The sequence below is a fragment of the Gymnodraco acuticeps genome, unplaced genomic scaffold (assembly GCF_902827175.1).
Source record: "Gymnodraco acuticeps unplaced genomic scaffold, fGymAcu1.1, whole genome shotgun sequence".
Taxonomy (NCBI): Eukaryota; Metazoa; Chordata; class Actinopteri; order Perciformes; family Bathydraconidae; genus Gymnodraco; species Gymnodraco acuticeps.
Window position 1 is genome coordinate 5,528,090 of NW_022989799.1, and position 17,145 is coordinate 5,545,234.

The following is a 17,145-nucleotide window of genomic DNA, read 5'->3' on the forward strand; positions in this document are numbered from 1 at the left end:
AGGCGGGACCTCCTGCCACCGAGTTGGAAGTTCCAGAGCTAGCTGAAGCTACCAAGCTAAGCTAACATGCTCCCCATCTGCACACTGCCCTGGCATTTTACGTTTCTAAGGTAAGCGGACATGAAACTATTCAGCAAAACTATAAATAATAATCTAAGTTATTGAGTTTTTAGCATAATACTTCAGAATCTTAAAACCCCTTAACGTTTGTATGCAATTGTGCTAAATTCAACACTGGAATCAAGCAAATATTAATATGTTTGCATGACATTAGTTATTTATATTTTGATATCACTTAACTATACGTTTAATACATTTAAGTCAAGCTAAGGTACATGTGATGGTAGCTAGTTAGTGCTCTTAGCTGTGAGGCCTCCTCCAAACAGCATAATAACCTGACTGTATAATTCAAACTAAGTACCAGTTCTAGATCCTTGACTTTAGACAAACAATTCAAAAGACAACATGTATTTAAAGACCAATCTTTATTTGAAGGTGCCTCTTAACCTGAGATATTAGTTATACAGTAATAGTATTGACAATCTAAAAAAACTGAGCAACTCAACAGTCAACTTTGTGTTTCTTATTGTCTAAAGCATTTATTATTTTCATTTTCCCCCTCTCATATTCAGTGTGGACGGATTGAGACAGCGTGGTGTCCAGAGAGCTGCAGAGACTTCAGGGTAGGGCTGGGCGATTTGGCCTAAAAATAAAATCGCGATTTTTTTTCTAACTAATGGACAATTTTCGATTTAAACCTCAATTTTTTTCTGTTTTTTTTTTTCTGACAGCTCAGCTTCAATTTTGTCCTGCTCTGACTGGGAGGTAGACAACACTGTCAGTAGTGATGTGTGGGTCGCGAACGAGCCGGCTCTTTTAAGTGAACGACGGGAGCCGGCTCTCAACCGCGAACGAGCCGTTTTTTTGTTTTTTTTGCGGAGGGATCTAGATCGGCATGAAGGCACATTTTGCAATTTGCACATCATCCCGCTTATTACACATGGCCACATTCTCAACAAAGTAACGACATGACTCCCAATATTAATTGAAATGCTTTTATGGATTTAGAAAATGATTTTATTGACTAAAAAAATAGTTTTATGTATTGATTTAAATTGACAAGCATCCGCTGAGAAAAGTAGTCCGTTGTTACCGTTTGAACTAACGTAGCAACGGCAGGAACTGCTTCAATAGTGTTTTTGAGGAGCTTTTTGATTACAGATTTGAAAACATCGTTGCTTGCTTTAAAAGTAGCACACTTCATGATGTCAGACCTTGGGAAGTATCTAGATATCCCTGCCTTAATGCCAAAGTAACTGCCAACTGAATATGTGTCGCCGTTTGATGTCTATGTCTGGACCGCTGCGTAAAAAGGAGGGTCTCTGCCCCATTACTTCTCTTCTTACTTCTATAAGAATAAAACACGGAGGACGGAGATCTCTTTTCCTCCCCCTCTACAGACCGCCCAGCAGCTGATCTCAGAGCACGCTCCCCTCTCCTGCAGGGGGGCGTGGTCAGCTGCAGCTCACAGAATCAGCCCCTGCAAAAACAGCGCTGGAAAAAGCAAATGGAGCGAAATGAGGCATGGCTAAAATGCAAGATATTTTTGGTATTTTGAAAAAAAAAAAATATTTATATACTTTATATAGGTCGATACAGTAGCCCCTTTTTTTTAAAATAGTTTGTATAGGTGTTGCTATCTGTTTTGTGTAGCGTGGTTCTACAAGCAAGTCAATGCATTCATTGGGTGGTATCAGAGATTTACACGGGTCTGTAAATGCAATGAAAACAATTGGCCACAGCAAATCATTTATATTAAACTTTATTTACTTTATTTACTCTTGAATACTTCAGTACAAAGGATGTATTGAATAATTTAAGTGATATATGTGTACACATATATGTGCCAGCACGAATATTTTCCATGCCCCCAGGAAGTGCGCCGGACTCAGATGAAAATATTCGTGCTGGCCAAACGGCGGTACTACACTTCCGTTTGGTTGCCAGGCCCGGAAACACTTTTTCCCATTGACTTACATGGGGAAAGAGTGGTCTGTAACTCGTTGGATAATTTTTTTTAAACTAAATAAACTACCCAGTATGAACACTTGTATAGCCCTTATTAAAAACATTCATTCCTCAAGTTGTAAAAATGTGCTAATAACGTTATTCTGAGAGTTATTTCCCTCTGCATTATGAACGTGCATCTAACCCACGGGACCGCGCCGCCCGGCACGTTCATGTTACGTGTCCCGACCAATCAGAGCACACTGTGCTCACAGGGAGGGTGGGGCTGGAGCTATTGGAGCTACAACGAGCCGTTAAAGGCAGAGAGTGAAATTCAGTGAATACACGTAGTTTACAGAGATGCTGTATGAGAAACCAATGTGAGTTGCGTTTATCTTTACCCATGGATGCACAATAAGAACGGACCCATATCGTCTTACTGCCATCCCACGGAGCTGTAATAATGGATATATTGCACTTGTTTGCTATAATTCATTATCATACTACATGGGCTGTATGATTAAATCTTGTACCGTAAATGTTGTATTAAATAAAGTTAATATTACCGACATTATTAACGTCCCTGTAGCTTCGTATTGCACTAAGAAGCTTATTGCACTGTATATAAATAGGCTATATATAAATATATATATATATATACAGTGCAATAATTATTTCATGCTAAATGAAGCTCTGTTGGATATCACTAGATCCTGTTACAGCGTAATATAAGTACATAACGATTGATGTGTACATTAGCATCATTACTAGCTAGCCGCTAGCTGCTAACTGCCGCCTCGTTCATATCAAATCCATGATAACAACAATCCATTACCATGCTGTCATGAACGCGCGGTGCTGTTACGTGTACGCAAATTGACGTGCTTGATGTGAACGAGCATTTTGGTTAAAGTTGTGCATGCTCTATGAGTGCACATACGGGTACTTCTCAGGCATGCTGGGTAATCTGTGACGTTTCACTCTCTCAAAAGTTGGGCCATTTTATCATCATGCGCTAATGAGCAGCTCTCATAGGAATGAATGAGGCCCCGCCTTCCACGCTGTATCCAGGGTTGCGTTCCGATAATCCAAAAATCAGCTCCTAACGTCTAACCCTATCTCCTATTCCTTGACCTCTGAGTGAAACGTCACGGGGTTAAGGGATAGTGGATAGGAGAATTCAAAAGGATTTAAGAGAAGAGACTGCGGTACTTAGAGAATCCGAATGCACTTTCACTATCCGACGTGTTTATGATGCGCCAGCGGACGTCATGAATGTGCGTCTGCTGCTGTGGGGAAACTATGGAAACTACAGTTTTCTATACAGCGGACTACAACATGGATGTTTAATAAGAACGAGGGACTACTGTAAACTCATCTAGAGACTCTGCACCGAGCTCTGATGCTGTTGTTTTATGCTTTATGAACGTGGACAACAGAGAAACATATTCTTCATGACCAAAGTTGGAATTGAAATAAAAAAGGAAAGTGAAACTTATGCTCGTCACCCTCTCCCTCCGGTCCACATTAATACAAATGATCCCAATACGTATGATTGTATGAACTATTAAAAGATCTTAAAATAAATACAAATGTATTTATTATAAACGTTAGTCCTTAACATCTATCACTGTGTATATCACCATTCAAACATCTTTTAAAAGTTAAACAACCCCACACAGCTCAGTGAAATGTTGACTTTATTTGATCATTTCAGTAAAAACTAACGTTCATATTTCTCTTTTTGATTATAATACTGATGAACGTTCAAAACAAAGCACTTTGGCAACTTACCACATACGTTTTAAAATGCGTAATAAGCACCGTAACTTTCATGATATAATTTCTCCCATTATCGTTTGTGTCAGTGGCCGACTGTTGAGTGACGGCAAATGCTGCGGCTGCAATGCATTGTGGGGCAGCATTTTCTCCTCTCCTTTCGGTTAGGGAGGTCCAGTGGTTCCTACGCTAAAGGAGGTTATAAAGGAAGTTTGAAACCTCCTTTCCTTTCATTTGGAGAATTGGAACGGTGTCAGTACCAGATATGTTCGGGCTACCAGATATGTTCGGGTGTATTTCCGTCGCATCCGTCATCCGTCATATCCGTCATATACTCACCTCCCTCTGCTCCCAGCGCTCTGCTGCCACACACCGGCCGTCTGCGGAACTGCAGCCGGAGGAACTCGGGACAGCTTGTTATGTGTGGGGTGCTATGGTGGGGTCCCATGTACTTGTGCACATAAATAATGTTTCTAATTATTTACAATTAAAAAAATATATATATTCTGCGTTACTTTAACCAACACTTTTATAAGGCCACTAGATTAGATAATTACGAAATGTGTAGATAGAATACATATATTTCAGGTTGTTATTTTGTCATTATGTTTAATGTTTTATTTACCATTTTTATATAGTATCTGAACTTTGGAAAGGAGTTGGGAGACACACGACACATCAAATCACATCTACAGATCAAGACGAAGCGAATGGATGTACTCCCATACTCCTAGCGTGAAAATGTTTGTGAAAACGTGTGCAAAGTCTCCGAAAATCCTAAAAATAAGCTCATATTTGAATTCCCCATAAAAAAACACATCATTCAGTAAAAACAAGGCCCCACTGATCATCTACTCTCTGAGACGATTCCATGGATGTCTGGCTTGAGTTTCGGCCACCAGGGAAAGTGGACAAAAGTGCCCGAGATCAGCCTCTTAATTTACCCAGGGCCTAGTGCTTGGCTTTGGGCATGAAAATTCAGGAAACTCCCCTGAGTATTTTATTAAATATCTGAACTTTGGAGAGGAGTTGGGGGACACACGACACATCAAATCACATCTACAGATCAAGACGAAGCTATTGGAAGTACTCCTAGCGTGTACATTTTTTTGTGAAAAACGTGTGCAAAGTCTCCGAAAACGGAGCAGTGGCTGTGATGCTAGCTTTGCGGCTAGCGGTTAGTTGTTATTGTTTGAAGTTGTGGCTATGGAAACAACATGACGGAGAACAAATTAATATCTTCTACATATAATAACGGACAAAGTAAAGAATGAAGTGTAGGCTATGCCTGTTTGAAGTTGTTGCTAAGGAAACAACATGACGGAGAAAAAGTATAATCTTCTACATATAATAACGGACAAAGTAAAGAATGAAGTGTCGGCTATGTTTAAATGTTCGGAATTTGACCGTGATGGCCCTCTTGAGTTGCCGTAAAATATGACGAATATGACGGATGACGGATGCGACGGAAATACACCCGAACATATCTGGTAGCCCGAACATATCTGGTACTGACTGTCACTACCCGATCTGCAGCTCTGCCCGATCTGCTGTGCGCACGTGCGAGATGGTCCGCCATATTGGACAACGCCGGACGGCAACCCAAGTAGGACAAAATTGACATCTAGACCGTCTGAACCATTCGCAAGTTTTTACATGTGACAAAATATGCATTGCGCATTCGCGAGTTTTTACATGTGACAAACGGTGATTTGCAGAGTTTTTACATGTGACAAACGGTGATTTGCATTGCATCTGACAGAATGAAGACTTTTGCATCTGACAGAATGAAGACTTTTGTGTTTTATTACAGAATGAAGACTTTTGCATCTGACAGAATGAAGACTTTTGTGTTTTATTATTTGGGGTTAAGACAGAGCCTATCATACTGAATACATATTAGAGCAAATCTCTGTTGTCAGTCCTTTTCTTCAGACTATTATTGCTAAATTTGAAAGAGTCCTTACCAGCTTTGGAATTGTATATATACACAATTCCATCTCTGTTATCAGTCCTTTTCTTCAGACTATTATTGCTAAATTTGAAAGAGTCCTTACCAGCTTTGGAATTTTGTGTGTATATATATATATATATATATATATATATATATATATATATATATATACACACACACAATTCCATATATATATATATATATATATATATATATATATATAGCACCTTCTGCTACAACACAAAATAACAGGAGAATGAGAATTAATTACCTTTTACTGTAAAGTTCGATGACGCACGGCGCATTTGATCTCGCTCATTTTTAGAGAGGTCTGTGTGAAATTCACCTTCAGACATGTATTCTCTCAAATTGTTGTAAAACACTAAAGTCTTCATTCTGTCAGATGCAATGCAAATCACCGTTTGTCACATGTAAAAACTCTGCAAATCACCGTTTGTCACATGTAAAAGCTCGCGAATGCGCAATGCATATTTTGTCACATGTAAAAACTTGCGAATGGTTCAGACGGTCTAGATGTCAATGTTGTCCTACTTGGGTTGCCGTCCGGCGTTGTCCAATATGGCGGACCATCTCGCACATGCGCACAGCAGATCGGGCAGAGCTGCAGATCGGGTAGTGACACTGACAACGGCACTTATCATGGCTGCCAGTGACGTACTTCCGGGTCATTTCACTTGGTTAGGAAGGTTCCTAAGCTAAATGGACTATTGGAATGGGCCCCAGTTCTTATTATACATCCATGATATTTTCATCTGAGTCCGGCGCACTTCCTGGGGGCTTGTGTGCCTCCTGTCATCATTAATGGACGTCTCTTTAAAATGACCGCTCAGAGGAGAGGAGTTCTCATTTCTCTAACCGCCTGCTGCTCCCCCTCCTCGGCTCCTCCGCTCGCATCTCCTGTGGGCGGGACTAAGTATCCAGGATAGGAGTCGAGGAGGGGAGTTAGAGAAATGAGAAAGGGCCACGGTAGATACTCTGATGTTGACAAAGTATACTGAGTTGCCACGGAAACAGGTCGATGGGAAATACCTAAGTAGAGCCAGCTAGCTTAGCAGGTGCTAGCTTTAACCTGTCAACAGTTAGAAGTGCTTTGTTGCTCGCTAGTTTCCAGATTAACAATTGATTAACTTTAGCTGGTTAGCTTGTTAGTTTGCAAGTTAGCCAGCCGTACCTGTTAGCGCTTAAATACCATCGAGCTAGATTAGTTCTCCTGTTAACGTCAGTGCAGTTTCTAACTATTCCATCCTTACAGTGCTGTGGTACATAAAACAACGCCTGTCTCTGATGTTTACCTTGGGGCTACAATCAGCCTTTAATTCTAATAAACATGAGTGGTGTTACCTGGTTTAGTGCGGTCGGAAACGTTTCTCAGGAACACCAGATCCTCTACTGAAGAACAAAGTCAGTCTCTCTCCAGGGAGGATTTAGCGGAATACAGTTTTACTATACGAAAGTTTCAGGACAGGAATCAATCTTATTATACATCCATGGGAATAATCCGCTACATCTTCCAATTTCCCGGGTGTGACAGTTTTCTTCTTCGTCTTCTTTTTTCTTCTTCTTAGAGATTTATTGGCGGTTGACAACCAACAATGGTGCAATACCACCACCTACTGGATTGGAGTGTGCAGGAGTAGAATGGAAGAAACCCTAATAATAATAATAATACGCCGCGAAATTCTCTCTATTATTTCCTTTGATCTATTATGTATTATAACAGACAACATACATACAAAACACTAACTCTTGTTCACATTGTAGTAAGTGCTTTTCTTGGTGTAGTCCAGCTTGAATTGGCATAACAAAGGTGCCAGTAGCCTACTCTAAATCAGCAACTGTTTCAAGTCAATTTATTTATACAGCCCAAAAACAAGAATGTGGCTCAAAGTCATATAGTATCTTATAATGCTGGTGGGTTTGTCTCTTTACTGTATATTTTAGAAAGGCTCATTGTGATGAGAAATGACTCAGGGTGCATCTGAGATTAGAGGGGGTGCAGTGGTAAAGTGCTATTTTTATAAGTGGGGAGTGGATCTAACACAAGATTTTTTTTTAAATATTGAAGTTAAATGCATCAATCTGGTGCACTTTGAGAGCAAAATTAAGAGATTTATGGATACATCTCTCAATATCCATATGTAACAGAACTGTAAACAGATTTTCTATTTCTTTATGGATATTTTACAAATCACTCCCCTTTTAAACTGTATTCTTGTTTTACTGTCATATAGTATTTCATTTTTAGTGAGTTACTCAGATAAGTACCAGGAGACAGCGTTTGGTACACTGGTACAATTGTGGTGAAGGCATCTGAGTTAGATGTATTTGAACCGAAATGTCTACATGCATAGCAGAGGATGGCATCTTTTTTACAGGAAATTCCAGCCAATCTCTGTTTTGAAACCATGAGCTGCAAAATGAGCGCCTTACCCCACTGTACAGGCGAGTTGGGAACTTGTTTAAATATACCTGGGCAGGCTCTGTTTTGCCGAGGTCCTCTGGCACTTGCGGGCCGCCGAGGGGTAGCAGTTTTGGGGCGACGAAGACTGCTGCTCCGGGGGCGAACCGTGCGAAGCGTGCAAAGCGGCGGCGGCACCTCATGACGCATCTACTGAGTACCGCCGTACCGGCACCGTGCCGGTACTCAGTAAGAAGTAACGGTACCAGATGGGTAAAAATCAGAAGTCCCGGTACTGCGTACCGGTGAGTACCGGCCCAATTCAAGCACTGGGGTAGTTACACAGATCCTATCAAGGTTATGCAAAGTCTAATTTTACTTTATATCTTTGAAGAATATAGAAAAGTCACAGAAGATGGTGGAAAACCCCACCTGGAAACTCATAAGCAAAGAAGAGGTTGCAATGAGGCACTGCAATTTTTTGATATTGGCCCAACTTGAGCATTGGTTTGAGTTTGGATTCAGTAGGAGCTTTATGTTGGGGCGGTTGAACATGAATGCTACCAACTGCAAAGGAAGATGAGTTACCTCTAAGGAAGACAAGTGATTTTTGTCTTCATAAGTGCTTCTCTTTTGGGTTGTCTTGATTGTGAGTTATTCAACAGAAATATGGCTGTAGATAGGCTTATAGTCAATTTCCATTATTTGACTCTGCCTTCTGAATGGATGCATTCGTCACCAGCAGTGGCATTTTTATATGTACACAAGTGGTGGGGCACGAACAACTTAGATGTGTATATATAAGCTTTGGGTGCTTTTTTAAACACGTAAACAAATAGCTGTAGGCTATTTATGGTTCCGATAGAGAGAGGGGGGGATATAAAGAAAACACAGACACTCATCACCGAGGTCACAATATCAATCGATCCAGCAGAGCAATAGCCTATAGGCAAAACACAGAAGATCAACAAAATACATGACATACAATGAACTTACCAAAGCTGGAGTAGATGGTCAACTTCATTCATTTTCTTTCCGTTTTACTGATTTTAATCGCTATAAACTGCTCTCTCTCGTCTCCTCTTCACTACAGGGTGAAAACTACACTTTTCGCGGCACACGTACTTACAGCCAATCAACTCTCAGAAATATGAGATGACGTTTGGTGGGTATGCCAGCACTATAGAGAGGCGAAGTCCCGCCCATCTACTTCCGACCCATGGGACCTTATTTCGGAAAAATGATGTATTGAAGTAAATGGGTAGAGTGTGGTGACCACCTATTAATACACTGGGACATAATTCATACATGGAACTACAGTTGGGGCTATTGTTCCCACACGGACATGTTATGTGTTTTACTATATATGTTGTGTGCCCTTCTCTCTTCACTCTCTTCTTCCCGGTCTGCAACTGGACAACATGACCTTAGCTGCTCTCAAATAAAGTTCCCTTTTGCACCTTCATTGCACCGCCTCTGACTCCCTATCTCTCGTCACTACACTGGTGACCCTGACATGTCTCGAGAAGATTCCGGGACGGAACCGAACACGGCAAAAAGAACGCAAGTTTTTTTCTCGAAATGCCGGGGATTTTTTTTGTAATCGTCCGTGGCTGCCACCGGCACGCGGACTGAGGCTCGGTGCGCGCCCCGCAGAAGGCTGGGGACGTTGCTCGCCGTTCCCACATCGGCTTTCCAACCAACGGGGGGACGATGCACGACCTGCTGGGTCGACTAGCAACCCGATTGCTACCTCGCAGGCTTGTTTCTTCGGGCGTGCAGCTGCAAGTCCCGGCTGCGCTTGCTGACGACGACTAGCGGCTAACCACGTGGGGCTAACGATGGCTAGCAGCTACCCATGGCTGCCAGCTAGCGGCTAACGGATAGCTGTTAACGGTTGTCGACATATTTCTGTTAACATCTGACTGTTAACAATTATTTTTTCCGGTGCCGGGAGAGGAGGTTCGACCAGCCGGTTGACCTCCTGTGGACACTCTCATTTTTTACACCACCTAGACGGCGGTTCTAGACGCCACTCACGTTTTCATCGGCGCCTGGGTGGCGCACTCCTGGACCCCGTCTCGCCTCGACGGTTTCGGATGTCGCTCATGCTCCATCGGCCCATGGGTGGCGCGCTCCGGGACCCTGTCTTGCCTCTCATCTGTCCACGGCTCCTTCCTCCCGGGGAGACTGTTCCTGCCTCCCGGGGATACCTCAAGGCTTGCCAAGGATTTTGTGCCCGCCGCCGCTGTGCTTTTGCCTGCGGCCGGGATGCTCTCCTGCTTCCCGGGGATACCTCAACGCCTGCTGAGGACTTCGTGCCGCCACCGCTGCACGTCTGCCTGCGACCGGGTTGCTCTCCTTCCTCCCGGGGAGACTGCTCCTGCCTCCCGTGGATACCTCAACGCCTGCTGAGGACTTCGTGCTCGCCGCCGCTGTGCGTCTGCCTGCGGCCGGGTTGCGCTCCTTCCTCCCAGGGTGACTACTCCTGCCTCCTTGGGATACCGCTCCGTCCTTCCGGGGACTTCATTCGCCACGACACCTACTGCGGCCCCCTTATGACGGCCCGTTCCAGGCCACCCCCGGTGGGGGTGCCCTCGCCCTCGTTAGGGCCCCTGCCCTCTTCTGCGGCTCCCTTTCGTCGGCCCGTTCCGTGGCCCGGCCCTCACCTGCGACCCCACCCTCCTCGGCCCCTGTGGTGCTTCCTCCCGGACGCAGGGATTTTTTTGCCATGTTTGAATTCTGGGGGGGCTTGTGTGGTGACCACCTATTAATACACTGGGACATAATTCATACATGGAACTACAGTTGGGGCTATTGTTCCCACACGGACATATTATGTGTTTCACTATATGTTGTGTGCCCTCCTCTCTTCACTCTCTTCTTCCCGGTCTGCAACCGGACAACATGACCTTAGCTGCTCTCAAATAAAGTTCCCTTTTGCACATTCATTGCACCGCCTCTGACTCCCTATCTCTCGGCACTAGAGAGAAAGATTATTTTTGGATCCCGTTTGAATTGTGCCACGAATTACACATATGATGTTTGTCAATCTTAAAAGATAATTTTGCAAGTAAAAAAATAAAAATGTTTCCGTAAAACTGTGAAGTAACACTTTTTTTGTGTGAAACCGCTCAATGAACTACATCTCTGGTCTTGCACAACACGTCAACAACACCAAGATGGCCGTCACTACTGTCTTGCCAAAAAAGGGATTGACTCACCCTCACTATCACCACAATGAAACAGAAGAATGTCATGCAAAGCTGCCTGCCTTCCTTCGATTCTACCTGAACTGCCTGATCTTTTTAATGTTCAATGTTAACCATTTGTGCAGATAGCATGAAGTAGAAAAGATCGGCGATGCTAATGTAGCGTTAGCGTTAGCATGTCTGCCACCGGAGGAGTGGGCATCCGGGCTTAAACGGTGTATTATAGAATGCAGCGACGTGCAGTCAGGGGAGGCAGAGACTCACCTGTCATATTCCAATATAACGGAAAAACAACTAAAGAAAAACTAAATAGTAATAATAATGAAAGGTCTCCACTGATCTGTGTTGTAAGTGTGATTTCTGTATGATTCCAATCGCTTTTTATAGTCAAAATCAGCAAATTGGCCGAGCTCCGCTACAACTACATGGGAGCGATGAGGAGTGAGGCAGGGATGAGCAGCTCTGCCTCACGTAAGCCCACAGTAACTGGCTGGAGCGCGGGCACTAATGTAGCACGGGCACTTATTTTGTGAGCGCGCTCAAGCCAGTTACTGTGGGGTGAGGTGAGGCACAGATGAGCTCTGCCTCACCTCAGAATGCATCACCCCACAGAAACTGGCTGGAAAGCGGGCCCTAAGCACATGCCTGTTACCATCTCACTGTATGTCACCAATGTAATGTTTGTAGATCCCTTTATTACATGTGTCCTCGCCATCCATAGTCTCTAAATAACTTATTTCACGTATATATGATATTTAGGCCCGCTGGTCTCATCATACAACGGCAATGAAAAAAGCACCAGGGGAGGCAGCCATAACCTCTGCCGCACTGAAGGGGGCGCACGTGAGCCCACAGGTTCTTGTTGCTACTGTTATTCTACGCAGAGACGGTAGACGCAAACAACAAGCTAGACTTTTGAAACTAGAGGAAGATAAGGAAGACTTTTACAAGAATGTAATGGAGATTGTTGTCCAGAAGGATAGCATGGACTTCATCTTCAAGTCAAGGTAAGACCACAATTGTAATGAACATGGGATCTTACTAAGAAAGAACAATCCAATATTTAGATTTTGGGTATCCTTTTGTTGAACAGTCTGTTTAAAATGAATCGAAGCATCAGACTAAAAAAGCTTTTGAAAATAACCGAACATTTCGATTAAGGTCAAAATATAATATTTGTAAATCTGACTCTGAAAGAGTCAGCACTTTGAATTGCCTTGTGTTGAAAAGTGCTATATAAATAAACTTGCCTTGCCTTGCCTGAATAGAAAAATACTTTGAGCATGCAGAGTGTAGTTTTTACAGCACCCATTCATTTCTACAGCAGAGAGAGGGGCTTGCCCCACATCGCTCAACACGGCTCAATAGGCACACTGTGGACACTAATTGGAAGAACCCAGACTAAAACAGCAATGTACAGACGAATCAGATGACTAAACATGATCTTAAAATATCTGGGGGGGGGGGGGGGGGGGCGCAACTTCCAACAGGAGACATTTGGGGGGGCTCTTGGGAAAAAAGGTTGGGAACCCTGCTATGGAGGAATAGCTTTGATAAAATATACAGGGTCAGGCATGTAACTCAATTTTAAACATTTATTAAGTGCAAAAGAATGTTTACGATATCATTCAATGACAAATAATAAACAGAAAGATGTCACCTTGATGCAAATGACAGTTTGACACCATAGAGAATATCATAGACATGGAAAAAGGCTTCTGTGAAAAATCCCCGCACAGAGACTTATAAATACTCCCTTTGCTCTATCAAAGAAAACTGTTTATGACCAACGACATGGCAGTATGTTGAACACTTGCCCGAAGCCATATATACAGAAGCGTTACAAACTGAGGATGAAGGCCCAACGCTTCGGGATTCCTCTCTTCTGACCTCACTGTAGACATTTACCTCTGTCATTGTTAAACAGAAATGAATGGAGCGTTTCAGTTCATTACACTCAGAAAATAACAGCATGTCAATGCGATTTTGTAACTATTGGAACCTTTCAATTCATAAAAACATTTCAAGTATTTCTTTTTATCTACAGCACTAAGCTCAATACTTATGTAGACTTGAGTACAGAGTGGGACTAGCCCAGTAATATTCACCTCTTTCCAAATATCTACGAGAGCCATACTGACCATTATTTCCCCGATATAAACCTTTAACATTTGTCAGTAGTTCAGAGACTTGTTAAAAATGTAATGTGGCAGCCGCAGTTGTTCCTTGCTCACATTTTGTCAATTGAACACAATGCCCTTTAACAAGTAAGCAATATATCAGGTATGATAAATCATCTTAATATCCCCAGGATAATCACTACATATATACATGAATGTTAAACACTGGAAGACCTGTCTGTTTCTAACATTACACTTTAACACAAACTACAAGCAAGAACAATATTTTAAAATGTTAATTCCTAAGATTTTTATGTACAAATGTCAAATATGATATCTTTCATCGATGGGGTTGACCTGCAACTTGATGCACATGCTGCATGTCGCTAAAACATAGATTTGATAAAGGCACAGTTTGGCTCTGATATTTCCAGAAAACAAAGAACAGAAGTCTTTATACACTAGTTTTTTATAATTTATGGAGCATTGCATTGTGGGTATGGTTGGCATTGCCTCTGAGTATTTTGCACATTTCTGTCCTTTTTTAAAATCTGCACAGCTCTCTACTTAAACTTTAATATATTGTATTTTGTCTTATTTTCACTTAACTATATTACATGTATCAACACGAGCAAAAAAATTACAATTACAAAATATTTAAAAAAAATATATATTTAACCCTTAGATGCACGAGTGACTGGACCCTTCACTCTTCCATAAGTGGGTCAAAAAGGAGCCGTATTAGAATAATATGTGTTTTGATGCCATTTTGGTTAAGAAAAATCGCTTGTATAATATTTAGTATTATATTTTGGTTCACACTAGAAATATTTTATATTTAATTTTTCACTATTTCTAATTTTTGTTTTACATTTTGAAAAAAAAACGAAATTCCATAAAAATGCATGCGGGTAATTTTTGACCCACTTATGGAAGCTTGGGGTCGTAATACAAAAACTACAATCTCTTAAAATGTATACAATTAAAATTCAAAATTTGAATGGCATGATATCCAAAACATGTTTTTTGAGGAATAGCTGGAATATGAAATGATAAAAAAATGTAATTACAAAGATACTTCAAGAAAACCACCTCACCGGGTCAAAAAATACCCACTTATGCATCTAAGGGTTAACAACATATTTACTCATACTCTGTTTTTGTAAGCATCAATTTCAGAAAGGTAGTGCCCTTTTAAACCACTTTATAATCTATTTTTAAATAACAAATGTTTTTCCTTAAAGGCCCAAAAACGCAAAAAACAACAACTATTGAGTTGCCTCATGTGGCATGAATCATGGTAAAAAAGTTGCATTTGAACTAGAGCCGACCATCACGTCTGTGCTTGTTTGGGAGGAAAACCTCTTCATTACAGCATGAGGTGGTCGTTTGTTAAACAATTGTCCTGATGAGTTCTCCTTCTCATCTTTGCTTTACCCTATAACGTGTTTTGCTGAGGTTGAGGAAAAGTGGATAAGAAAAGACCTAGGAGCAGATTCCTTTTCTAATAACGGCAGCCTTGGTGAGTTGGGGCTAAAGGTTATACAGTTCAGTTCTACATTCATGTTGATGCTTATTTTTTCACGTCTGAGGCCATAAATGGTGCTTTGAATACAACTCTTCCAATGTGCACCAGTCACCACTGGGTGTCGCCCAACCCATCTAAACATTTCAACGATCTAAAGAATGTACAGTTTCAAAACACACACAACATAACACAGTTGACCAGCAACTGTTACAAATAAATCATATTAAAACCTATTTACTAAACAAACAATCTGCTGCATATTGAAAATGATTGATCAAAGAATAGTCCCCTCATGTATTGGGGATCTGATTTCCCTCTATAGACCTTACAGGTAACAACAAGAACAGCTGACCCTGAATATGAAGAGCTGCTGTGAACACATGTAAGTGTTCATGTCGTCTTTAACACACTTATCTTAAACATCTTATCTTAATGGTTAAGACCTTGAGGGCAGTGTTCAGTAAAGTGTTGCTCTGAGGCCAAACAGAGAACCATTGAAGTTGTATAAACGTCCTTTCCTCTCGTTTCCTTCCCTCCTGTCCTTTTCCTCTTTCACCCTCGTCTGTCTGAGAGACCCAAATTGAGGTCAAATCCAAATGCAGAAGTAAGGCTTTGTAAAGACGCATCGTTTGCCCTTTGTTTGTTCGAGATAAAAGGACATATTGTCAATACTGGGAGACAAAACCATGGCCAACTGTCCACTAGCCCCCTGTTACAATCATACAGAAATAGAGTTGCCATTGGTGGTGGGCAGGCTGAGGCTCAGAGTAGGACTGAGGCCTGAGATGAGAGTGGGCTCGGGGGAGGGGGGGGACAGGTCTCTGCTGAGGGCACGCAGGTTGTCCAGGGGGTCAGGAGTCCCAGTGAGGTTGTTGAGGTTGGGTGTGAGATCGAGGGCAGCTGCAGACGGGGCCACTCGGCGAAAGACGAAGTGGAACGGCGTGGCCTGCGAGCGGCTGTGGAGCTCCGCCTTAATCTTCTGAGGGTGGGTGTCCGGCGCCAGCTGCTGGCTGCTGCCCTCCATCACCAGGAACAGGCCGTAGTTCTGGGGGTCCGACACTTTGAACTTCTGGGCACACAGACGGCACACCTCGTCCACGGAGGCGTACGGTCGGACCTGGAGAGTCTTGGCGGTGCAGCCGCTGTCCAGCTCCTGCAGCGCCACCCGCAGGTAGTTCTGTGGGACAGTCAGGAGAAACAATCAGACTAACAGTGGAGATCTGTCAACACTGAGCAGTCCCTGTGGCTAAACCTGCCATTTACCTACATCTTAGCCATAAAACAATATGTGATACTCATGTTTGATACAGCAACGTTTAACATATTGGACTTCATCCTTTATTGTTTTTGAGTACAGCTGAATTTGTTTTAATACTTGAAGTGTGAATCTAAACGCCTACTGCCTACGGAGCATTTTCTGTCAGCTCAATTGATCTTTTCTGCTTTTTTAAACTGTAGTATGTGCTCATGTGTTTCATTGTTGGTGTTTAGGCTACTAATAATAATAATTATAATAATAACTTGAATTGATATAGCGCCTTTCATAACAGAAACATATAAGGACAAGACATAAAAACATAAAACCTGCCTGAATATGCAGAGGATACATTTTTCAACCTAAATATTTCCTCTTGTCTAAGGTTACACTGTTCTGTTCTCCTACATCAAACACCTGAAACTCTCCCTAAATCGTCAGAAAATCTGAGCTTCGTTCGTACAGTGAGGACCTTGAGGGCTGGCCAATAGAAGCGTGAGTGTTACATAGTGATGTCATTATGATATGCAAGTAAACAAAGGAGTCCAATGGAGGTGTTTCAGGCAGTCAGGGGAGTGTGTTGGAGAGAAACTAATAGGAGCCCTATAAATATGAGATGACTTGAAACAAAGTCTCCAGTTTGAGCTACCTGGAAGTCATCGATGGACGGAGCAAAGCGCTGGGTGGTGCGCCGGCGGTGCCACTGGTGGAGCGTGTTCCTGGTTTCAGAGCTCAGCACTCTGGCCGCCTGCTCCTCCTGGAAGTTTTGAATCAGGGACATGGCTCCATATGCGCTGGTCAAGTAGTAGCCACCTGGATACGCAGAGGAAGAGGGTTAACCATTTATTAATAAAGATACAACTTTTCTCTC

At 42.4% G+C, this 17,145-nt stretch overlaps 2 protein-coding genes across 2 annotated transcripts in view; both read right to left on the reverse strand.

Moving 5' to 3' along the window:
* The window catches only part of ppp1r35 (protein phosphatase 1, regulatory subunit 35), a 34,037-nt gene extending 26,733 nt beyond the window's left edge, over positions 1-7,304 (reverse strand). Inside the window, exon 1 of the mRNA XM_034222629.1 lies at positions 7,103-7,304. The gene's annotated coding sequence lies outside the window, so the exon portion shown is untranslated. The remainder of the gene's footprint in view (positions 1-7,102) is intronic.
* Positions 7,305-12,952: 5,648 nt separating this feature from the next.
* The window catches only part of rin2 (Ras and Rab interactor 2), a gene marked incomplete in the record, with an annotated part of 31,721 nt that continues 27,528 nt past the window's right edge, over positions 12,953-17,145 (reverse strand). Inside the window, 2 exon segments of the mRNA XM_034224144.1 lie at positions 12,953-16,196; positions 16,924-17,087. Of these exon segments, the coding sequence (XP_034080035.1) occupies positions 15,738-16,196; positions 16,924-17,087 (623 nt within the window).